Raw genomic sequence first — 24,160 nt, 5'->3', positions numbered from 1 at the left:
CCTCCGCTCCCCTTCTCCTCTACTCCCCCAAGAGGACTACAGTCTCTCTCTTATCTCTAAATCAGTGTTGGGGTCAATTCAATGTCAATACTGTCAATTCAGGAAGTAAACTGACATTTTCTCATAGAGAGGCATTGAGGAAAATTGGAATTGGACTTTCAGTTTACTTCCTGATTTGTAAAGGAATTGACCCCAACCCTAATCTTGTCATGCACTGACCTGAGAGAGACGGTTTATTTCTCTATTTTGTTAGGTCAGGGTGTGGGGTGGGCATTCTATGTCATTATATTTCTATGTATTGGCCAGGTATGTTTTCCAATCAGAGGCAGCTGTCTATCGTTGTCTCTGATTGGGAACCATACTTAGGCAGCTTTTTCCCACCTGTGTTTGTGGGTAGTTGTTTTCTGTTTTTGTTATCTGTTACCTGACAGAACTGTTGGCTTTTCGTTGTTGTTATTTTTGTTCTAGTGTTCTCAGTATTAAATAATTATGAACACTTACCACTCTGCGCTTTGGTCCCCTTCTTCTAACGACAGCCGTTACAAATCTAAATAAACTACTAGATCTCTATGATGACAGTGTCTCAGACAGAAAGACAATAATCCTGTTACTGTCCAGGACCTTGTCTTTACATTTCCCTGAAGCATTACAGAAATAAAAACAAAGCATTGAAGGAAATACAATCTTTGGAGTTTTGAGTACATACACTGATGCATATGTTAATTAGAAGATGATATAAGACAAAACATGTCATAACTGACAGGATCAATAACATGGATAAAATGCAAGCATCAAAACTGACAACAGCTTTAAAATAAAGGGGAAGTTTATTCATTGTATTATTATTTATCCATTCCAGATTATCCTACATGTCAATCAAACTGTGCTGTGTAAATCATATTGCCTCCTAGACTCTCAGACGGTGTTCCAAATGGTACCCTATTCCCTATGGGCCCTAGTGCACCTACAAATGGTTAAGGGTACCATTTGGGACACATCCAAGCCAGACACACAGAAGACACACAGGACTCAGGACATGTCAATCACATTACATACATACACATGGGCAACAGCATCTTTTATCAGCATTACTGCATCATGAGGACAGTTAGCACATGATGATATGACATCATTACAGCATCACTGTCAAAGTGAAAGGGACAGACTGCTAAAAAAGACCACTTAGAATATCACTGGACAGTGACAACTTACAGTACTGTTATATGTCCAGCAAGCAATACTAGTAGTATCCCATCATATTATTCTGAATGATGCACTTTATACTCATTTAATTCATCACTAAAGGCATCTGAATTAAACAGAAGACATTATGTCCTCAAAAATATAATAATTTAATGCATGAATTTAGCTAAAAACTATAAACAATCATAAAAGTATTTGGAGTCATACAGAAAACTCAGATGAAAAACACATTGGAGATCCTGATATCATCACATTGTAATGTTGTTCCTTCTAACAGAATGGCTGTTTCACCTTGTAGTCCAACACATTGTAATGTTGTTCCTTCTAACAGAATGGCTGTTTCACCTTGTAGTCCATCACATTGTAATGTTGTTCCTTCTAACAGAATGGCTGTTTCACCTTGTAGTCCATCACATTGTAATGTTGTTCCTTCTAACAGAATGGCTGTTTCACCTTGTAGTCCATCACATTGTAATGTTGTTCCTTCTAACAGAATGGCTGTTTCACCTTGTAGTCCATCACATTGTAATGTTGTTCCTTCTAACAGAATGGCTGTTTCACCTTGTAGTCCAACACAGAAGTAGGTGGTCAGTAATGGTTCTTGTTTTGCAGTAAGCCAACTAAGTCGACTGGTTTAGTAAGTCTTAGATTGCATATATGATATGTGACTTGAAGGTTTTTCCTGAAACAGTCCATCCATTTCCAACAGTGAAAACCCAGCCCACATTTAATAGTAGATGCTTGATGTGTTTGTGGAGCGTAGACCAAAGACTGATGAGTTATGAACAGAACAATGTGGAAGTTGAGTCCATTGTGTTCATCCATCCTTCAGCAGCCAGCCAGTCTCCACTTGATTCATCACCATCCTGCAATGTCATATTCCAACCAGCAGAGGTCACTGACTCCACGATCTGAATTGTATCACTGTTCAAAGATGCCTCTGCCTTATCCAAGGTTCATCCTCCATTTCATGGCTTAAGGTAAACAGACATACACATGCATGAATCCAGAGTATTATTTTATCAAAACCATTTATAAAACACATCATCCACAGACTGATAGTCTTCCATGGTCCTATTGCAAAGTCAAGTCCTTTGGAATAGTATTGGAGATACTGGAACTTTCCACGGTCAAAGAAAGTATGTTTCCTTTTGCATAGAAACACTATAATGTTCTCTTATAAGACACTGAAGAAGAAGAAGAAACCCAAAAGCCCTTTCATGGTTTTAGAACAGTTGTCCAAAGAAGCACAACTTTGGTGGTTTGTGTTTGAAAGTCTAAATCTGAAGTCAAAGTCTCTGTGATTGTAAAGTCATCAAGCATGGAGTCAGTCAACAGCTCTCTGTGATTGTAAAGTCATCAAGCATGAAGTCAGTCAACAGCTCTCTGTGATTGTAAAGTCATCAATCATGGAGTCAGTTAACAGCTCTCTGTGATTGTAAAGTCATCAAGCATGGAGTCAGTTAACAGCTCTCTGTGATTGTAAAGTCATCAAGCATGGAGTCAGTTAACAGCTCTCTGTGATTGTAAAGTCATCAAGCATGGAGTCAGTCAACAGCTCTCTGTGATTGTAAAGTCATCAAGCATGGAGTCAGTTAACAGCTCTCTGTGATTGTAAAGTCATCAAGCATTCTTAAGCATGGAGTCAGTCAACAGCAGATTCCTCTCAGTTCATCAGCCAAAATGATCAATATCATAACTTTAGTCATATAGTCATATTGATTTATAAAGGAAATGCAAACCGGTGAGACAGGTGAGGAAGTGAGAAACGGTCTAATGTACATTGCTCGTGTTTCTTTGCCCAAGCAAGTCTCTTCTTCCTATTGGTGTCCTTAGTAGTGGTTTCTTTGCAGCAATTCGACCAAGGCGGCCTGATTCATGCAGTGTCCTCTGAAGAGTTGATGTTGAGATGTGTCTGTTTCTTGAACTCTGTGAAGCATTTATTTGTGCTGAAATCTGAGGTGCAGTTTTCTGAGGCTGGTAACTAATGAACTTATCCTCTGCAGCAGAGGTAACTCTGGGTCTTTCTTTCCTGTGGCGGTCCTCATCAGAGCCAGTTTCATCATAACATTTGATGTTTTTTGCCACTGCACTTGAAGAAACTTTCAAAAGTTCTTGAAATGTTCCGTATTGACTGACCTTCATGTTTTAAAGTTATGACGGACTGTCATTTCTCTCTGCTTATTTGAGCTGTTCTTGACATAATATGGACTTGGTATTTTACCAAATAGGGATGTCTTCTGTATACAAACCCTACCTTGTCACAGCTAACCCGATTGGCTCAAACGCCTTAAGGACAGAAATTCCATAAAATATCAAGGCACCCCTCTTAATTGAAATGCATTCCAGGTGACTACCTCATGAAGCTGGTTGAGAGAATGCCAAGAGTGTGCAAAGCTGTCATTAAGGCAAAGGACACTCAAGGACATTCAGGGACAAGTCCCGGAGCCACTCCTGCGTTGTCTTGCTTGTGTGCTTAGGTTCATTGTCCTGTTGGAAGGTGAACTTACACCCCAGTCTGAGGTCCTGAGCAATCTGGAGCAGGTTTTCATCAAGGATCTGTCTGTACTTTGCTCTGTTCATCTTTCCCTTGATTTTGACTAGTCTCCCAGTCCCTGCCGCTGAAAAACATCCCCACAGCATGATGCTGCCATCACCATGTTCAATCTTGGTGTCATCAGACCAGAGAACCTTGAGAGTCTTTAGTTGCCTTTTGGCAAACTCCAAGCAGCCTGTCATGTGCCTTTTACTGAGGAGTGGATTCCGTCTGCCCACTGTCGTGACGTTGTATTAGTTAATGTGACGACTGTTGCTCATCGAATGATTAACGGTTTATAATTGCGTGATTAAATGAATTAAGCAATGAATCAAGCAATTATTAACTCATTAACCTGGGGCACCATGGGAACATTATTTTGATTGAGTTTCTATTTCCCAAATTAACTCAAAGGATATCAGAATATCGATTTTACAACAGTCGCTAAATTAATCAACCTCTTGTCTCATGTCTGAACGTCGCATAATCCGGGAATCTGCACGAACCCGGGCTTCACCAATGAGTTTACCACACCAATCTTAGTTGATTATTTATTTACTAGCAAGCTAAAATGATGATAAAAATACACATACACAAAACACAGTCTAGCTATTGATTAGGACTTAGTATAACGGGCCAACACACTATGGCGCGTGTTACTCAAAATGGGGATTTAAAAGAGAGAGAAACCAAGAAAGTACACGAGAGAAATATACATTTGGGTTCATTTGTCAGCCATGCTTATTTAAACCTAGCCTTGCCCCGAACTGCCGCTCTTATGGGTCAGAATATAATGATGTAATTACGTGTTGGAGGTCTCAGGTGGGTCGTTTAGGCTTCTCAATGACGCACTTCTCCGGCGCAACTCTCTGGTTGTCCTCACGATGTCAGTGTCCTTCTTGGCTTAGTGGTCTGATCCCTCGCCCTTGATCTGAAAGGGGTCTTCTGAGGACAGACAGCTCTGTAGCTGAGAGCTCACAGCTTCGGACTCGAACGGTGTAGATACCACGATTCAATGGAGAGTGGAGGCTGGGTGGTTCGGCTTGAATTCACCCGCTTAGACACAGCTACTCGTCCGTAGCTCGTGTAGAAAAAGATTTCTTTGTCTTCAACCTTGTGTTTCGTTTTGGGGTTCGTTGACTTTGTTAGACCTTCGCTGCAGCTTGGGGTCAATTAGTCTGATATGTTAATTCTTCACTCTCCTGTCTTATACCCTTGGGTCAGAAGTGGGCGTAACCGCCTTTAGGGCAATTCTCTGGGCGGACCAAGTTAAGGGGCAAGGCCTAGATTTGACTAAAATCCTATTTTAGACACTACCTTCACATCTCATCTTTACCAAAACATTCTCTTTGATTTGGATATTTTCCACACAACGTACAATGTATAAACATCAGGCATATACTGGGAAAACTCTTAAAGGTACAATGTTTTCATAATAACGTCATCTCTTAACCTTTAATAACAATACAAAAGTTACATACATTTTCATATTCCACCTCTCGTCATGACCACCATTGTGGCTGACGGAAACCATTGTTCCAAAGTCCCTTTATTGCATGTTTAATGTTCTGAGGCCAGTTCTCCATTGTGAGGACAAAGGAATTTCTCTGTGGCCTAAGGTTAATTATGGGCGTGAGGGGTCATAAAACCCCCACATCTTCAGACCCCTAGATCTCTCGTCCTCTGTTGGGGGTTTGGGAGATAATCTGTAGGGTGGTGGTCTCCTGTACCCTGACCTAATCAGGACAGTCATGACACCACTCTACCATAAAGGCCTGATTAGTGGAGTGCTGCAGAGATGGTTCTCTTTCTGGAAGGTTCTCCCATCTCCACAGAGGAACTCTGGAGCGCCGTCAGAGTGACCATCGGGTCTTGGTCACATCACTGGCCAAGGCCTTTCTCCCCCGATTGCTCAGTTTGCCCTTGCAGACAGCTCTGGGAAGAGTCTTGGTGGTTCTAAAATTCTTCCATTTAAGAATGATGGAGGCCACTGTGTTCTTTGGAACCTTCAATGCTGCAAAATAAATGTGGTACTCTTACCCAGCTCTGTGCCTAGACACAATCCTGTCTCGGTGCTCTATGGACTATTCCTCAACCTCACGGCTTGATTTTTGCTCTGACATGGACTGTCAACTGTGAGAGCTTATATAGACAGGTGTGTGCCTTTCCAAATCATGTCCAATCAATTGAATTCACACAGGTGGACTCCAATCAAGTTGTAGAAACATGTCAAGGATGATCAATGGAAACAGGATGTAACTGAGCTCAATTTCGAGTCTTTCGATTCATAGCTGTAGTAGGATGTCCCTTGGGGGTATCCATACCTATGTATGACATGCGTGGGTTAGGTTAATAAACATGCTGGAGCTAGAACCTCGTTGTCGCCGCTCCTTATTTTAGATCTTACTACATGGAGTCAGAAGTGGGTTTAATAATCACATAAACGTGAAGGACGTACCAAGTAAATCATACATTCAGGCTGTTTCAAAGCAGGGAGGGCACAGTGTTGGAGATAAAACAGCGCATATCATTATTTTGCAAGCTAACGAGCAAGGACTAAGTTACTGCTAAGCAACATGTTGCAAGAGGAAGCAACTGGCGGGATATCAGGGTTTGCGACTCCAAGATCAACGGGCTCTGGCGCAAACACGGAAAGGCCAGTGGCTAGTGCTGACGGATTTCGCATTAGTCCCCCGGAGAATTTTGATTGTATGAACATTTAAAACTGGACGAAATGGATCAGGCACTTTGAAAGGTACAGGGTAGCATCAGGGTTAAATGTGAAATGAGGCATTTCAAGTTAATACACTGATCTACTCTATGGGTGATGAAGCCGAGGATATATTAAATGCTTCAACGTTGACTGAGGAAGAGAAACTTAACTACAGTGCTGTTAAAGACTGTTTTGAAAGGCATTTTGTAGGGAGACACAACATTATATTTGAGAGAGCTAGGTTTAATATGTGCAAACAGGAGCAGGGTAAAACCACCGACAGTTTTATCACAGCTGTTCACAAACTAGCAGAATATTGTCAGTTTGGCGCGCTCAGGGAAGAGCTGATCCGAGGTCGGATTGTAGTGGGAATAAGAAATATATCACTTCCTTTTTTTTTCAATTTAAAGTTTTATTAAGTTAAGTTTTCTTGTTTTTCAATCAACCAACAAAACACATTCCACATTCACAGATGTGACAGACTTAAAAAAAATAAAATATATATATATATTTATTATATATACATACACACAAAGAATAATTATTCAAAAATAAAAAATAAATATATATAAATAAAACTTGCAGCAGCACTATCAAAGGTTCTTATTAGCTATTTCCAGCCTTAGCTGAGACGACGAGCAAATAATTCGTTTTTAGATTTTACAGCACCTTACACAACATGTATCTGCTCATTTCCCTAATCACCCCATTCACTCTGTCCAATATGAACTATAGTTGAGTAGTGGAGACCAGAGTCTATCAAACTTGGGCTGTGTCTTGCGGAGGTCACAAGTGAGCTTTTCAAGGGGGAGAAAGTCAACAATCTGGTCAATCCACATTTTAAAGGAGAGGTATTAGAGGCCCACAATAGAAGAATACATTTCTTAGCAAAGTATGTAATAGTCTTAAGCAAATGTTCTCTGTCAGGATCAAGAACAAAGTCCTGCTGGGCATTAAGAAGATAGATACACGGGGTCATATCAAACTGTACATCTAGTATTTTCTGTGCAGCAGTATGTATAGATTGTCAAAATCTGGCACTCTCTACAGCTCCAAAATACATGCATATAGGTTCCACTTTCAGAGGTACATCTTTTACAGTTAGGAGAAATGTCTGTTTTCATTCTATGGAGTCTGAGTGTAATAACAGTTGTACAAAAATGTGTAATTAGATTCTTTCATTTTTACATTAGTAGAGGAGCAGTATACCCTGTCGCAAACCTCCGCCCATAACTCATCACTGATAGTCAAACCTCCGCCCATAACTCATCACTGATAGTCAGACCTCCGCCCATAACTCATCACTGATAGTCAGACCTCCGCCCATAACTCATCACTGATAGTCAAACCTCCGCCCATAACTCATCACTGATAGTCAGACCTCCGCCCATAACTCATCACTGATAGTCAGACCTCCGCCCATAACTCATCACTGATAGTCAGACCTCCGCCCATAACTCATTGCTGATAGTCAGACCTTTCATTTAGAGATCGTTCTTGATTCGATCCAGGAGTGGAAGATATTTTTCCTTGAAAAGGCTATTCAGATCTGGTGTTATGAAGATCCCAAGGTATTGAAACCCCTGTGTCTTCCATTGGAATGGACATAGTGTCTTCATAGAGCTGGTGAGTGTAATATTGAGAGGGCAGACAGTGGATTTGTTCAAATTCATCTTATAACCTTAAAACTTCCCATAATGAGCAATTGTCTAAAATGGGAGGGAGGGATTTCTCAGGGTTGGATATGTAGAGCAAGACATAATCCGCGTAGAGCGAAATCTTGTGCTGCAGGCCGCCTGCAGAAACACCCATAATACCTGTATTGCTCCTTATCAACTCTGCCAGAGGCTCCGCCCCCAACAAGTAGAGCAGGGGGGACAGTGAGCATCCTTGTCTTGTGCCCCGTCCCAAAGGGAATCTGTCAGAGTTCAGTCCGTTAGTAGTCTCCATGGCATTTGGATGAGAGTATAGTGATTTGATCCATTTAATAAAGTTTGGGCCCATATTGAACTTTTCTAAGACTGAGAACAGAAAGCTCCACTCCATCCTGTCGAACGCCTTCTCAGCAATATATCACTTTCTGAAAAGTTACAGTTGGATTCCCAGCTTACCTTGTCCAAAGCAGGTTAGGCAGAGTGAGACAGTAAAAAGACTGCAGATGATGCTGAACGTGGAAATAGGAAATAAATGCATTTTCATACCGAGCTAAAAAAACGGAGGGGAACACAGAACAGAGACAGACGTGGAGAAAACAATCACAGACAGCACCAGTAGCTAGTTCAAGTGTTTGTTGTAAATGTGGGAAATCGCCTTTCCACAGATGGAAAGATTGCCCAGCAAAGGATGTAGAATGCAGGAAACGTCACAGGAGAGGACACTTTTCAGCTGTCTGTCGATTAAAGCAAATGCATGAGGTCTCAGAGGAGGTACAGTAGGACAGCATCTTTCTGGGAGAAGGGAAAACAATGCTGGCTGGCATTCAGACATTAACCTCACTAGGGTAGGGGGCATTATTTTCACCTCTGGATGAAAAGCATGCCCAAAGTAAACTGCCTGTTCCTCAGGCCCAGAAGCTAGGATATGCATATAATTGGTAGATTTGGAAAACACTCTAAAGTTTCCAAAACTGTTAAAATAATGTCTGTGAGTATAACAGAACTGATATGGCAGGCGAAAACTGCCTATACAGATTCCATTGATTTAGGACTCAAATTGCACGTCCTATGGCTTCCACTAGATGTCAACAGTCTTTAGAAATTGTTTTAGGCTTGTATTCTGAAAAATGAGCGAGCAAGACCACTCTGAATGAGTGGACACTGCAGTGACCCAGAGGTTTTTCATGCGCAGGACCGAGAGCGCGCCTTCCTTTTTTTCATTTTATATTGACGAAGCTTTTGTCAGGTTGAAATATTATTGATTATTATGACTAAAAACACCCTGAGGATTGATTATAAACATCGTTTGACATGTTTCTACAAACTTTACTGATACTTTTCGGATTTTCGTCTGCCGTGCCTTTCGCGGATTACGGAACAAAAGAGGTTTTTGGATATAAAGAGGGACTTTATCGAACAAAATGAACATTTATTGAGTAAATGGGAGTCTTGTGAGTGCAACCATATGAAGATCATCAAAGGTAAGTGATTAATTTTAATTTCTGACTTGTGTAACTCCTCTACTTGGCTGGTAACTGTTTGTAATGATTTGTCTGCTGGGCGCTGTTCTCAGATAATCGCATGGTATGCTTTCGCCATGAAGCCTTTTTGAAATCTGAATTAACAAGAAGTTAATCTTTAAACCGATGGATAACACTTGTATGTTTTATGAATTTTTATAATGAGTATTTCTGTTTTTGAATTTGACGCTCTGCAATTTCACTGGATGTTGGCCAGGTGGGACGCTACCGTCCCACACCCCCTAGAGAGGTTAAACTCAATGGGGAGGTTGTGTCATTTAAACTAGACACTGGTGCAGCAGTGACAGCTATCCCACTAGGCTGTATAGCTATAGCAGAGATGGCCCTTTGCTCTCTACAAACAAAAAACTGTACGGGCCCAGTAATAAGATATTACCAGTGGTAGGGCAGTTGGTGATTAAACTGGGGAGTAAGGACAAAAGTGCCATGCAGCCGGTCTTCGTCATTGACTCTCTGGCCAGAGCGTTGCTGGGGTTGCCAGCAATTGAAGCATTGCAACTCATTGAGAGAGTGAGCGAACTGGAGGACCCAGGTGAGGTTTTCAAAAGAAATTCCCCAAAGTGTTTTCTGGTCTAGGAAGGATAGGTGAATACAAAATCCACCTGAAAGAGGATGCTGTCCCCTATGCCCTTACCACCCCTCGCCGTGTGCCTATCCCTGTATTGGCCAGAGTAAAGGAAGAGTTGGGGAGGATGGAAGAAATTGGGGCGGTGTCTAAAATAGAGAGTCCCACTGAATGGTGTGCAGGGATGGTAGTGGTCCCAAAAGCCAATGGGGACATAAGGATGTGTGGACATGACTAACTTGAATGAGCTACTCTGCAGAGAGACACATCTTACCATCAGTGGAGCAGTCACTGGCTCAGTTGGATGGCTGACAAGTCTTCACAAAGCTGGATGCCCGCTCAGGTTTCTGGCAGATACCGCTGTCATCAGAGAGTAGGGCGCTCACAACGTTTAGAACACCGTTTGGCCGTTACTGTTTTGCTATTTGGAATCGCTTCCGGTCCTGAGCATTTCCAAAGACGCATGTCCTAGCTGTTGGATGGGCTGAGTGGCGTCATAGTCCACGCGGACAATGTGCCCATGTGCAGAAGGGACAGAACAGAACATGATGTAAGGCTCACGGCAGTTCTGACCAGACTCCAGGAGACTGGCCAGACACTCAATGAAAAATGCACTGTTGCACAGTCAGAGGTCTTGTTCTTGGGACACAAAATCAGTGCAGCTGGAATAGAGCCGGACCCGGAGAAGATCAGTGCCATCACAGATGTGCCCATCCTCCAGAATGTGGCTGAAGTCAGGACCTTCTTAGGCATGGCCACATATGTGGGTAAGTTCCTCCCACAGTTCTCAGATACAACCAAACTCCTGAGAGACTTACTAGCCAAAGAGAATGACTGGTCATGGGGTCACGTGCAACAGGTGGCTTTTGACAAAATCAAAGGAGACCTGGCCTCACAGAGAGTGCTGGCCCAGTACCGTCCCCACGCTAAGACAAAGGTATCAGCAGATGCATCATCCTTTGGGCTAGGGGCGGTCCTCACACAGATGCAGGACAACATGGAGTGGCGTCCAATATCTCCCCGAAGCTTATCAGACACAGAGCAAAGGTATGCACAAGTGGAGAAGGAGGCGTTGGCTATCACATGGGCATGTGAAAGGCTCAGCCAATACCTTATTGGCCTGCAGTTTACAGCAGAGTCTGACCACAAACCACCGCTGGCTCTGTTAGGGACAACAGCACTGGACGACTTGCCTCCCAGAGTTCTGCTCTTCTGCCTCAGATTACTGAGGTTCACCTACAAGATGGTGTATGTGCCAGGGAAGGCACTGATCACAGCAGATGCCCTCTCCAGGGCCCCAATTAAACGTCCATTATCAGAGGAGGAGCAATGTCTAGAGGGTGAGGTACAGCCTACCTGCATCTCAGACCAAACCGCAGCAGATTGCAGAGGAGCAACAACAAGACCCCATCTGCCGACAGATAGTGCAGCAGTGCAAAAGGGATGGCCCGGGCAGAAGGAACTGCCTCAGCTGCTGAAGCCCTATTGGGTGCATCAAAGTGACTTCCACTGTAATGGAGACCTTCTCATGAAAGGACAACGAATAGTTATCCCAGAGACTCTACAACCAGAAGTGCTAGACAGAGTGCATGAGGGACACATGGGGATAACCAAATGCAGACTGAGGGCTCAACAGTCAGTGTGGTGGCTTGGTCTTAGTACTCAGATTGCCAAACTGGTGGCCCAGTGTGAGGTCTGTACAAAATGTCAACCTTGTCATCCGGAGCCAATGATGGTAACGGTGCTGCCAAAACGGCCATGGTAAAAGGTAGGGGCAAATATGTTCTATTGGAAAAATGACACTTATCTGCTAGTGGTAGATTACTATTCAAGATACATTGAAATAGCAAAGACACCCATAACCTCATCAGCTGGTGTTATCAATGGATTAAAGTACAGTTTTTCCAGGTAAGGGGTCGCCGAGGTCCTGGTTACAGATAACGCTCCCTAGTTCTCTGCAAGCTCCTTTTCTGCTTTTGCCGCAGAATATGACTTCACACGTGACCAGTATCCCCTACCATGCACAGAGTAATGGTGAGGCAGAGAGAGCTGTGGAAACAGTCAAGGGACTGCTGAAAAAGAACAAGGATCCATACAGGGCTCTGTTAGCTTACAGAGTTACACCACTGCATCATGGGCCGCCGCCTGCCGAGCTCCTGATGGGCAGGAGGCTGCGTTCCCCATTGCCTGTCTTGTCGGCTCAGCTTAAACCCAGATGGCCTAACAGTAAGGCCTTCGCTGAGAGGGACAAACGGCTGAAACAAACGCAAACTGGAGACTTTAATCGGAGACACCGTGCTACGGAGAGGCCAAAGCTGACCGAAGATCAACATGTGTGGATTACAAACGCAAAGACCCCAGCAATAGTGCTGAGGAAAGTGGATGCCCCACGCTCCTATGTGGTGGACACAGGCTCAGAAGAGGTACGAAGGAACAAAACACACCTCAGAGCTCTTCCAGATCTACCAGCCACACAGACTGAGGCCACAGAAAATGCACAAAAAGAGGGTGAAGGAGAGAGAATGCTCACAGAGCCACAAGCGCGCCCAAAAAAGGATGTGAAGCCACCAGAGTGGCTGAAAGACTATGTTACGTGAAGAGAAAACATACTGTTGGGGACCATACCCAGCAAAAAGAGACAGTAAATAAGTTCATGTTCATACTGTGTAATTTAATACTTTCATACTGTTTCAGGATGTGAAGTAGCATGTTAGAGATTTCCAAATTGCATTTCAGTTAGGCTTCAGTGGTTATGCATGTTGAGTTCTTGTTCATGGGAGGGGATGATGTAGTAGGATGTCCCTTGGGGGTATCCATACCTATGTATGACATACGAGGGTAGGTTAGTAAATATGCTGGAGATAGAAACTCATTGATCTGTGCGTCCTAATTTGAGATAATATAATAAATTAGCAAAAACATTTTTCATCCATTTTAGAATAGGGCTGTAACGAAACAAAATGTCGAAAAATTCAAGGCGTCTGAATACTTTCCGAATGCACCGTAACTGTTTAATGTTGCTGGACCCCAGGAAGAGAAGCTGTTGCCTTCGCAGAAATTAACGGGGATCGTAAATACAAATACCAGTCAATTGCCAGGTTTAGAGCTTCCATGTCTGTTCTATTCATTCTTATTTATATGGTCATGCCATAGGGTATTACAGGTAAACAAGATCAGCTAAATAAATACACAAATCATTGAATAAGTATTTGTTTAATAAACGAGATAAGGAATTCCGAAGTATTTTAAAAGAATACTAAGCAAAAAATATACAGGCCAAAGCACTTCAGCAGTTTTATTTACCACACAAACACTGCTGATATACAGTAGGCCATCCACTATTAGACTATATTTCTCTATATTAATATGTGTAAATCCAACACTTGAACACTTAGCCCAACCTCCAGTATTTTGCGATTATAAGTATGTTCATTTTAAAGTAGGCCAATCAAAAAGTGCGCGTAAAAGTGGCGTCAGGTCTCCATGTCGGATTCCCCCAGTCCGCGCCTTTGTGTCAGATGAACTGCGCTCCTGTCTGCACCCCACTGTCAGCTACAAGACAAACATGACATATAAAACGTGTGGTGGCCACAGAATAGATATATCTAGTCGAGGGTGATGAACACAGGAAAGAGGAAGACGCCTATGCAGAAGATGGCCTGTTGGATTATTTTTTATAAAACGGCAGAACAGTCTTTCTGGTCGCAGGTTCCTCATATATAAGTAGCCTGTCCTACAGTATAGGGACAAATATACCTCGCCCAAAGTCTTGGCTAGTTTATTGACCCACTAAAGTGGTTCGTTTTCGAACTTTACTATGTGGGAGCGAATATACTTTTACGCATCACTGATTTGATGCGTTTTCGTAATTGTTAGTTTCATCCGTAAATTATGTCAGTAAACTGATTTATTAGAAATGATTCATGAATTCAGTCATTCATTGATGGTTTGATTGTCTGATTGATTAATACACTTCGTTGACATATCAAACTACAGGGGCAGCCATGACAGGAAGGTTGATGCTTGGCATTGTTGCGTCACAATACAAAATGCCTCTGATGACGTAATGATCAAACACCAAGCTGCCACTGGTGTAATGACGGATTATTAGCTGATTGAACTACGAGGTGAACGGTAAGTACGCCTGTCTGCCTGTTTATCGGAGAAATGAGGGGACAGACAACACTTTTATTGAGCACCAGTTATAGCTAGGCTATTAGGCATGAATAATTGAACAAAGGTGTTACATTTTAATGGATATATCTTGTCCCAAATAATTATTTCAACTTAGAAATGAATTTGATGAAATTAGATAAGAGACAGTAAAACATTTTTTTTAAATTTCCCCAAATACTAAACAAAGATGTTTCTGTGGCTCTCTTTTTATAGAATTGAATTGTGCTGAAAGCCACTTCCTATTCCAGGTATTCAAGACTAGAAGGAGCATTCTGATAAGAACACTGCAGACCAGTGAATGATGAATAGGAGGCCCAACCTGAATGGGTCTGGAGGACCAAGGTCCATCGGTGTTCCACTACTCTGTCCTTCTAACAGAGTGCTGCTGGAGAGAGAAGAGGTCAGCCAGGACCCAGTGATGGCCTCCTCTTTCAGGCCCTCAGCGTTCCCCTCCCTGCATGTTGTGCCTCGGCCTCCCCCCTCCTGACGACGTCTGGTCCAAGAGGCCCACAGCTGCCCACAGAAAGAGGAGAGACCTCCAGTCCCTAGTTCCTGTCCAGGATGGATGTCGTGAGTCTCCCGGTTGGATTAACAGCAGCAGCTCCCAGCTGCCTGCCAAAACCAACAGACGCAGGCGCAACAAGGAGCTCTCCTTCACTGAGGTTCTGAAGAACTACAAGCTTCTACCTGATTCCCGGCCCAGCAGCCCAGAGAGCCTGCACCAGCATGAGATGATGATTCCTAGAATCCCTGTCAGCATCACTAGACCTGAGGGGAGGCCTAGCAACCCTCGACGCCCCACAAGACGGCCTGTTAGACCAGTTGTCCTGGTCCAGCCTGACGTACAGCCTTCCAGACCTGAGGGGAGGCCAAGCAACTCTCGACGCCCCACTAGACGGCCTGTTAGACCAGTTGTCCTGGTCCAGCCTGACGTACAGCCTTCCAGACCTGAGGGGAGGCCAAGCAACTCTCGACGCCCCACTAGACGGCCTGTTAGACCAGTTGTCCTGGTCCAGCCTGACGTACAGCCTTCCAGACCTGAGGGGAGGCCAAGCAACTCTCGACGCCCCACTAGACGGCCTGTTAGACCAGTTGTCCTGGTCCAGCCTGACGTACAGCCTTCCAGACCTGAGGGGAGGCCAAGCAACCCTCGGCCCCCCAATAGACGGCCTGTTAGCCCCGTTGGCCTGGTCCAGTCTTATGTACAGCCTTCCAGACCTGAGGGGAGGCCGAGCAACCCTCGGAGCACCACTAGGAGAAAAGTGAGGCCCAGTAATCCTGTTTGTCCCGTTATTCTTGAGTCCCGACCTCCCAGTCCTGTGAGCATCACTACCAGCATTGTGGACCTAGTCCAGTTTGAGTCCTGTCCTGCTGTGAGTCTGGTCCAGCCTGAGTCACGTCCTGCCTGCCCTCTGACCCTGGAGGAGCTGGCCCTTTCAGAGTCATGCAGCTTCAGCAACAATGTGTTTGTTCTCTCCATGCCGAAAGCTGCCCAGCCAGAGGAGGCTGCAAGAGGGAGCAGCAGCGCACCCAGGGACATCATCAGGCCTGAAGCCTTCGTCCAGACAGGACCCCTGCTGGCCAGGAGAGCCCAGAGGGATGCTCCTCCTCCAAAGAAGCTCCCCAAACCCCCTGTGGCACCCCGGCCCAAACTGCTGCCCTCCCTGGGCCAGGGCAACGTGTCCCTTGTCAGTGCCAACGCCTGGGATGAAAGGACCAAGAAGAAGAGAAAGAAAGGTTACCACTTCTCTTTGTGCAATGACACATTTTGTCTATTGAATATATTGTCAATATTTTATGATGTATGTTTTTTGCTGATGTACGACCAGGAATATGATTTTCCTGTTCTTATCCATTCATAAATGAATTACTAATAAATGAATGTAACCTAATGTAATGTAATTTAAAGGAGTCAGAGTCCAGAGGTCTAGCCTGGGCCTGAGACATATCCCCCGTGACCTAGAGCTGGCCATGATGAGGCCCCGTCTGGTCAAGTCGGCCGATCCCTCCCAGCGTCCCTACCAGCCGTGGGACGACGAGGACGAGGTGGACATCTACGCCCTGAGGCGCACAGCCTTCATGTGCCCCATGTACGACCAGGAGGAGAGCAGCGGCAGGGGCAACAAGAGGGTGGCAGTGGAGGCCCTGGACAACATTCCTTTCAGAAGGAAGATCACCTTGTGTTATTTCATGGGGGGGCGCAGGGTCATGCTGCCAAAAGACTACTAACCCCACCCCCCTCAATTTACACAACACCCCCCCTTAGTCCCAGACAGAGAAGAACAGGACACACACAGAGAGACAGAGTGGACACCAACAGGGCCATCAGAGGGACAGAGATCCTCTCAGTTGATGTTAGGAATGTCAGCTACGAAAAGCTTCAATAGACCATCTCTGTAGCAAGAGAACCTCCAGTAATCAGACTGGGCTGTCCTCTGTCTCCCCTCATCTCTGATACATCAGACTGGGCTGTCCTCTGTCTCCCCTCATCTCTGATACATCAGACTGGGCTGTTCTCTGTCTCCCCTCATCTCTGATACACCAGACTGGGCTGTCCTCTGTCTCCCCTCACCTGTACTCCCCCAAGAGGAACACTGCTCCCTGCCTCCGCTCCCCTTCTCCTCTACTCCCCCAAGAGGACTACAGTCTCTCTCTTATCTCTAAATCAGTGTTGGGGTCAATTCAATGTCAATACTGTCAATTCAGGAAGTAAACTGACATTTTCTCATAGAGAGGCATTGAGGAAAATTGGAATTGGACTTTCAGTTTACTTCCTGAATTGTAAAGGAATTGACCCCAACCCTAATCTTGTCATGCACTGACCTGAGAGAGACGGTTTATTTCTCTATTTTGTTAGGTCAGGGTGTGGGGTGGGCATTCTATGTCATTATATTTCTATGTATTGGCCAGGTATGTTTTCCAATCAGAGGCAGCTGTCTATCGTTGTCTCTGATTGGGAACCATACTTAGGCAGCTTTTTCCCACCTGTGTTTGTGGGTAGTTGTTTTCTGTTTTGTTATCTGTTACCTGACAGAACTGTTGGCTTTTCGTTGTTGTTATTTTTGTTCTAGTGTTCTCAGTATTAAATAATTATGAACACTTACCACTCTGCGCTTTGGTCCCCTTCTTCTAACGACAGCCGTTACAAATCTAAATAAACTACTAGATCTCTATGATGACAGTGTCTCAGACAGAAAGACAATAATCCTGTTACTGTCCAGGACCTTGTCTTTACATTTCCCTGAAGCATTACAGAAATAAAAACAAAGCATTGAAGGAAATACAATCTTTGGAGTTTTGAGTACATACACTGATGCATATGTTAATTAGAAGATGATATAGGACAAAACATGTCATAACTGACAGGATCAATAACATGGATAAAATGCAAGCATCAAAACTGACAACAGCTTTAAAATAAAGGGGAAGTTTATTCATTGTATTATTATTTATCCATTCCAGATTATCCTACATGTCAATCAAACTGTGCTGTGTCAATCATATTGCCTCCTAGACTCTCAGACGGTGTTCCAAATGGTACCCTATTCCCTATGGGCCCTAGTGCACCTACAAATGGTTAAGGGTACCATTTGGGACACATCCAAGCCAGACACACAGAAGACACACAGGACTCAGGACATGTCAATCACATTACATACATACACATGGGCAACAGCATCTTTCATCAGCATTACTGCATCATGAGGACAGTTAGCACATGATGATATGACATCATTACAGCATCACTGTCAAAGTGAAAGGGACAGACTGCTAAAAAAGACCACTTAGAATATCACTGGACAGTGACAACTTACAGTACTGTTATATGTCCAGCAAGCAATACTAGTAGTATCCCATCATATTATTCTGAATGATGCATTTTATACTCATTTAATTCATCACTAAAGGCATCTGAATTAAACAGAAGACATTATGTCCTCAAAAATATAATAATTTAATGCATGAATTTAGCTAAAAACTATAAACAATCATAAAAGTATTTGGAGTCATACAGAAAACTCAGATGAAAAACACTTTGGAGATCCTGATATCATCACATTGTAATGTTGTTCCTTCTAACAGAATGGCTGTTTCACCTTGTAGTCCAACACATTGTAATGTTGTTCCTTCTAACAGAATGGCTGTTTCACCTTGTAGTCCAACACATTGTAATGTTGTTCCTTCTAACAGAATGGCTGTTTCACCTTGTAGTCCAACACATTGTAATGTTGTTCCTTCTAACAGAATGGCTGTTTCACCTTGTAGTCCATCACATTGTAATGTTGTTCCTTCTAACAGAATGGCTGTTTCACCTTGTAGTCCAACACATTGTAATGTTGTTCCTTCTAACAGAATGGCTGTTTCACCTTGTAGTCCAACACAGAAGTAGGTGGTCAGTAATGGTTCTTGTTTTGCAGTAAGCCAACTAAGTCGACTGGTTTAGTAAGTCTTAGATTGCATATATGATATGTGACTTGAAGGTTTTTCCTGAAACAGTCCATCCATTTCCAACAGTGAAAACCCAGCCCACATTTAATAGTAGATACTTGATGTGTTTGTGGAGCGTAGACCAAAGACTGATGAGTTATGAACAGAACAATGTGGAAGTTGAGTCCATTGTGTTCATCCATCCTTCAGCAGCCAGCCAGTCTCCACTTGATTCATCACCATCCTGCAATGTCATATTCCAACCAGCAGAGGTCACTGACTCCACGATCTGAATTGTATCACTGTTCAAAGATGCCTCTGCCTTATCCAAGGTTCATCCTCCATTTCATGGCTTAAGGTAAACAGACATACACATGCATGAATCCAGAGTATTATTTTATCAAAACCATTTATAAAACACATCATCCACAGACTGATAGTCTTCCATGGTCCTATTGCAAAGTCAAGTCCTTTGGAATAGTATTGGAGATACTGGAACTTTCCACGGTCAAAGAAAGTATGTTTCCTTTTGCATAGAAACACTATAATGTTCTCTTATAAGACACTGAAGAAGAAGAAGAAACCCAAAAGCCCTTTCATGGTTTTAGAACAGTTGTCCAAAGAAGCACAACTTTGGTGGTTTGTGTTTGAAAGTCATCAAGCATCTGAAGTCAACAGCTCTCTGTGATTGTAAAGTCATCAAGCATGGAGTCAGTCAACAGCTCTCTGTGATTGTAAAGTCATCAAGCATGAAGTCAGTCAACAGCTCTCTGTGATTGTAAAGTCATCAATCATGGAGTCAGTTAACAGCTCTCTGTGATTGTAAAGTCATCAAGCATGGAGTCAGTTAACAGCTCTCTGTGATTGTAAAGTCATCAAGCATGGAGTCAGTTAACAGCTCTCTGTGATTGTAAAGTCATCAAGCATGGAGTCAGTCAACAGCTCTCTGTGATTGTAAAGTCATCAAGCATGGAGTCAGTTAACAGCTCTCTGTGATTGTAAAGTCATCAAGCATGGAGTCAGTTAACAGCTCTCTGTGATTGTAAAGTCATCAAGCATGGAGTCAGTCAACAGCTCTCTGTGATTGTAAAGTCATCAAGCATGGAGTCAGTTAACAGCTCTCTGTGATTGTAAAGTCATCAAGCATGGAGTCAGTTAACAGCTCTCTGTGATTGTAAAGTCATCAAGCATGGAGTCAGTCAACAGCAGATTCCTCTCAGTTCATCAGCCAAAATGATCAATATCATAACTTTAGTCATATAGTCATATTGATTTATAAAGGAAATGCAAACCGGTGAGACAGGTGAGGAAGTGAGAAACGGTCTAATGTACATTGCTCGTGTTTCTTTGCCCAAGCAAGTCTCTTCTTCCTATTGGTGTCTTTAGTAGTGGTTTCTTTGCAGCAATTCGACCAAGGCGGCCTGATTCATGCAGTGTCCTCTGAAGAGTTGATGTTGAGATGTGTCTGTTTCTTGAACTCTGTGAAGCATTTATTTGTGCTGAAATCTGAGGTGCAGTTTTCTGAGGCTGGTAACTAATGAACTTATCCTCTGCAGCAGAGGTAACTCTGGGTCTTTCTTTCCTGTGGCGGTCCTCATCAGAGCCAGTTTCATCATAACATTTGATGTTTTTTGCCACTGCACTTGAAGAAACTTTCAAAAGTTCTTGAAATGTTCCGTATTGACTGACCTTCATGTTTTAAAGTTATGACGGACTGTCATTTCTCTCTGCTTATTTGAGCTGTTCTTGACATAATATGGACTTGGTATTTTACCAAATAGGGATGTCTTCTGTATACAAACCCTACCTTGTCACAACTAACCCGATTGGCTCAAACGCCTTAAGGACAGAAATTCCATAAAATATCAAGGCACCCCTCTTAATTGAAATGCATTCCAGGTGACTACCTCATGAAGCTGGTTGAGAGAATGCCAAGAGTGTGCAAAGCTGTCATTAAGGCAAAGGACACTCAAGGACATTCAGGGACAAGTCCCGGAGCCACTCCTGCGTTGTCTTGTTTGTGTGCTTAGGTTCATTGTCCTGTTGGAAGGTGAACTTTCACCCCAGTCTGAGGTCCTGAGCAATCTGGAGCAGGTTTTCATCAAGGATCTGTCTGTACTTTGCTCTGTTCATCTTTCCCTTGATTTTGACTAGTCTCCCAGTCCCTGCCGCTGAAAAACATCCCCACAGCATGATGCTGCCATCACCATGTTCAATCTTGGTGTCATCAGACCAGAGAACCTTGAGAGTCTTTAGTTGCCTTTTGGCAAACTCCAAGCAGCCTGTCATGTGCCTTTTACTGAGGAGTGGATTCCGTCTGCCCACTGTCGTGACGTTGTATTAGTTAATGTGACGACTGTTGCTCATCGAATGATTAACGGTTTATAATTGCGTGATTAAATGAATTAAGCAATGAATCAAGCAATTATTAACTCATTAACCTGGGGCACCATGGGAACATTATTTTGATTGAGTTTCTATTTCCCAAATTAACTCAAAGGATATCAGAATATCGATTTTACAACAGTCGCTAAATTAATCAACCTCTTGTCTCATGTCTGAACGTCGCATAATCCGGGAATCTGCACGAACCCGGGCTTCACCAATGAGTTTACCACACCAATCTTAGTTGATTATTTATTTACTAGCAAGCTAAAATGATGATAAAAATACACATACACAAAACACAGTCTAGCTATTGATTAGGACTTAGTATAACGGGCCAACACACTATGGCGCGTGTTACCCAAAATGGGGATTTAAAAGAGAGAGATACCAAGAAAGTACACGAGAGAAATATACATTTGGGTTCATTTGTCAGCCATGCTTATTTAAACCTAGCCTTGCCCCGAACTGCCGCTCTTATGGGTCAGAATATAATGATGTAATTACGTGTTGGAGGTCTCAGGTGGGTCGTTTAGGCTTCTCAATGACGCACTTCTCCGGCGCAACTCTCTGGTTGTCCTCACGATGTCAGTCCTTCTTGGCTTAGTGGTCTGATCCCTCGCCCTTGATCTGAAAGGGGTCTTCTGAGGACAGACAGCTCTGTAGCTGAGAGCTCACAGCTTCGGACTCGAACGGTGTAGATACCACGATTCAATGGAGAGTGGAGGCTGGGTGGTTCGGCTTGAATTCACCCGCTTAGACACAGCTACTCGTCCGTAGCTCGTGTAGAAAAAGATTTCTTTGTCTTCAACCTTGTGTTTCGTTTTGGGGTTCGTTGACTTTGTTAGACCTTCGCTGCAGCTTGGGGTCAATTAGTCTGATATGTTAATTCTTCACTCTCCTGTCTTATACCCTTGGGTCAGAAGTGGGCGTAACCGCCTTTAGGGCAATTCTCTGGGCGGACCAAGTTAAGGGGCAAGGCCTAGATTTGACTAAAATCCTATTTTAGACACTACCTTCACATCTCATCTTTACCAAAACATTCTCTTTGATTTGGATATTTTCCACACAACGTACAATGTATAAACATCAGGCATATACTGGGAAAACTCTTAAAGGTACAATGTTTTCATAATAACGACAATTCTTAACCTTTAATAACAATACAAAAGTTACATACATTTTCATATTCCACCTCTCGTCATGACCACCATTGTGGCTGACGGAAACCATTGTTCCAAAGTCCCTTTATTGCATGTTTAATGTTCTGAGGCCAGTTCTCCATTGTGAGGACAAAGGAATTTCTCTGTGGCCTAAGGTTAATTATGGGCGTGAGGGGTCATAAAACCCCACATCTTCAGACCCCTAGATCTCTCGTCCTCTGTTGGGGGTTTGGGAGATAATCTGTAGGGTGGTGGTCTCCTGTACCCTGACCTAATCAGGACAGTCATGACACCACTCTACCATAAAGGCCTGATTAGTGGAGTGCTGCAGAGATGGTTCTCTTTCTGGAAGGTTCTCCCATCTCCACAGAGGAACTCTGGAGCGCCGTCAGAGTGACCATCGGGTCTTGGTCACATCACTGGCCAAGGCCTTTCTCCCCCGATTGCTCAGTTTGCCCTTGCAGACAGCTCTGGGAAGAGTCTTGGTGGTTCTAAAATTCTTCCATTTAAGAATGATGGAGGCCAATGTGTTCTTTGGAACCTTCAATGCTGCAAAATAAATGTGGTACTCTTACCCAGCTCTGTGCCTAGACACAATCCTGTCTCGGTGCTCTATGGACTATTCCTCAACCTCACGGCTTGATTTTTGCTCTGACATGGACTGTCAACTGTGAGAGCTTATATAGACAGGTGTGTGCCTTTCCAAATCATGTCCAATCAATTGAATTGACACAGGTGGACTCCAATCAAGTTGTAGAAACATGTCAAGGATGATCAATGGAAACAGGATGTAACTGAGCTCAATTTCGAGTCTTTCGATTCATAGCTGTAGTAGGATGTCCCTTGGGGGTATCCATACCTATGTATGACATGCGTGGGTTAGGTTAATAAACATGCTGGAGCTAGAACCTCGTTGTCGCCGCTCCTTATTTTAGATCTTACTACATGGAGTCAGAAGTGGGTTTAATAATCACATAAACGTGAAGGACGTACCAAGTAAATCATACATTCAGGCTGTTTCAAAGCAGGGAGGGCACAGTGTTGGAGATAAAACAGCGCATATCATTATTTTGCAAGCTAACGAGCAAGGACTAAGTTACTGCTAAGCAACATGTTGCAAGAGGAAGCAACTGGCGGGATATCAGGGTTTGCGACTCCAAGATCAACGGGCTCTGGCGCAAACACGGACAGGCCAGTGGCTAGTGCTGACGGATTTCGCATTAGTCCCCCGGAGAATTTTGATTGTATGAACATTTAAAACTGGACGAAATGGATCAGGCACTTTGAAAGGTACAGGGTAGCATCAGGGTTAAATGTGAAATGAGGCATTTCAAGTTAATACACTGATCTACTCTATGGGTGATGAAGCCGAGGATATATTAAATGCTTCAACGTTGACTGAGGAAGAGAAACTTAACTACAGTGCTGTTAAAGACTGTTTTGAAAGGCATTTTGTAGGGAGACACAACATTATATTTGAGAGAGCTAGGTTTAATATGTGCAAACAGGAGCAGGGTAAAACCACCGACAGTTTTATCACAGCTGTTCACAAACTAGCAGAATATTGTCAGTTTGGCGCGCTCAGGGAAGAGCTGATCCGAGGTCGGATTGTAGTGGGAATAAGAAATATATCACTTCCTTTTTTTTTTTTCAATTTAAAGTTTTATTAAGTTAAGTTTTCTTGTTTTTCAATCAACCAACAAAACACATTCCACATTCACAGATGTGACAGACTTAAAAAAATAAAATATATATATATATTTATTATATATACATACACACAAAGAATAATTAT

The 24,160-nt window shown here is 43.3% G+C and overlaps 1 protein-coding gene across 1 annotated transcript; it reads left to right on the top strand.

Moving 5' to 3' along the window:
* Positions 1-14,871: 14,871 nt before the first annotated feature.
* Positions 14,872-16,886, top strand: LOC123743810 (translation initiation factor IF-2). Its single transcript, XM_045722460.1, has 2 exons — positions 14,872-16,126; positions 16,299-16,886. Exons 1-2 carry the CDS (start codon positions 15,121-15,123, stop codon positions 16,616-16,618), a joined length of 1,326 nt encoding a protein of 441 aa, XP_045578416.1. The 5' UTR covers positions 14,872-15,120; the 3' UTR covers positions 16,619-16,886.
* Positions 16,887-24,160: the final 7,274 nt, after the last annotated feature.

This window comes from Salmo salar, chromosome ssa07 (genome assembly GCF_905237065.1).
Source record: "Salmo salar chromosome ssa07, Ssal_v3.1, whole genome shotgun sequence".
Lineage (NCBI taxonomy): Eukaryota > Metazoa > Chordata > Actinopteri > Salmoniformes > Salmonidae > Salmo > Salmo salar.
The sequence above is the reverse complement of the archived record's forward strand: the minus strand, read 5'-3'. Positions and strand labels throughout refer to the sequence as shown.

Coding starts and splice junctions, on each gene's coding strand:
- LOC123743810 (XM_045722460.1), top strand. CDS start 15,121: ATGATGATTCCTAGAATCCCTGTCAGCATCACTAGACCTGAGGGGAGG. Junction 16,127..16,298: donor CAAGAAGAAGAGAAAGAAAG/GTTACCACTTCT, acceptor TGTAATTTAAAG/GAGTCAGAGTCCAGAGGTCT.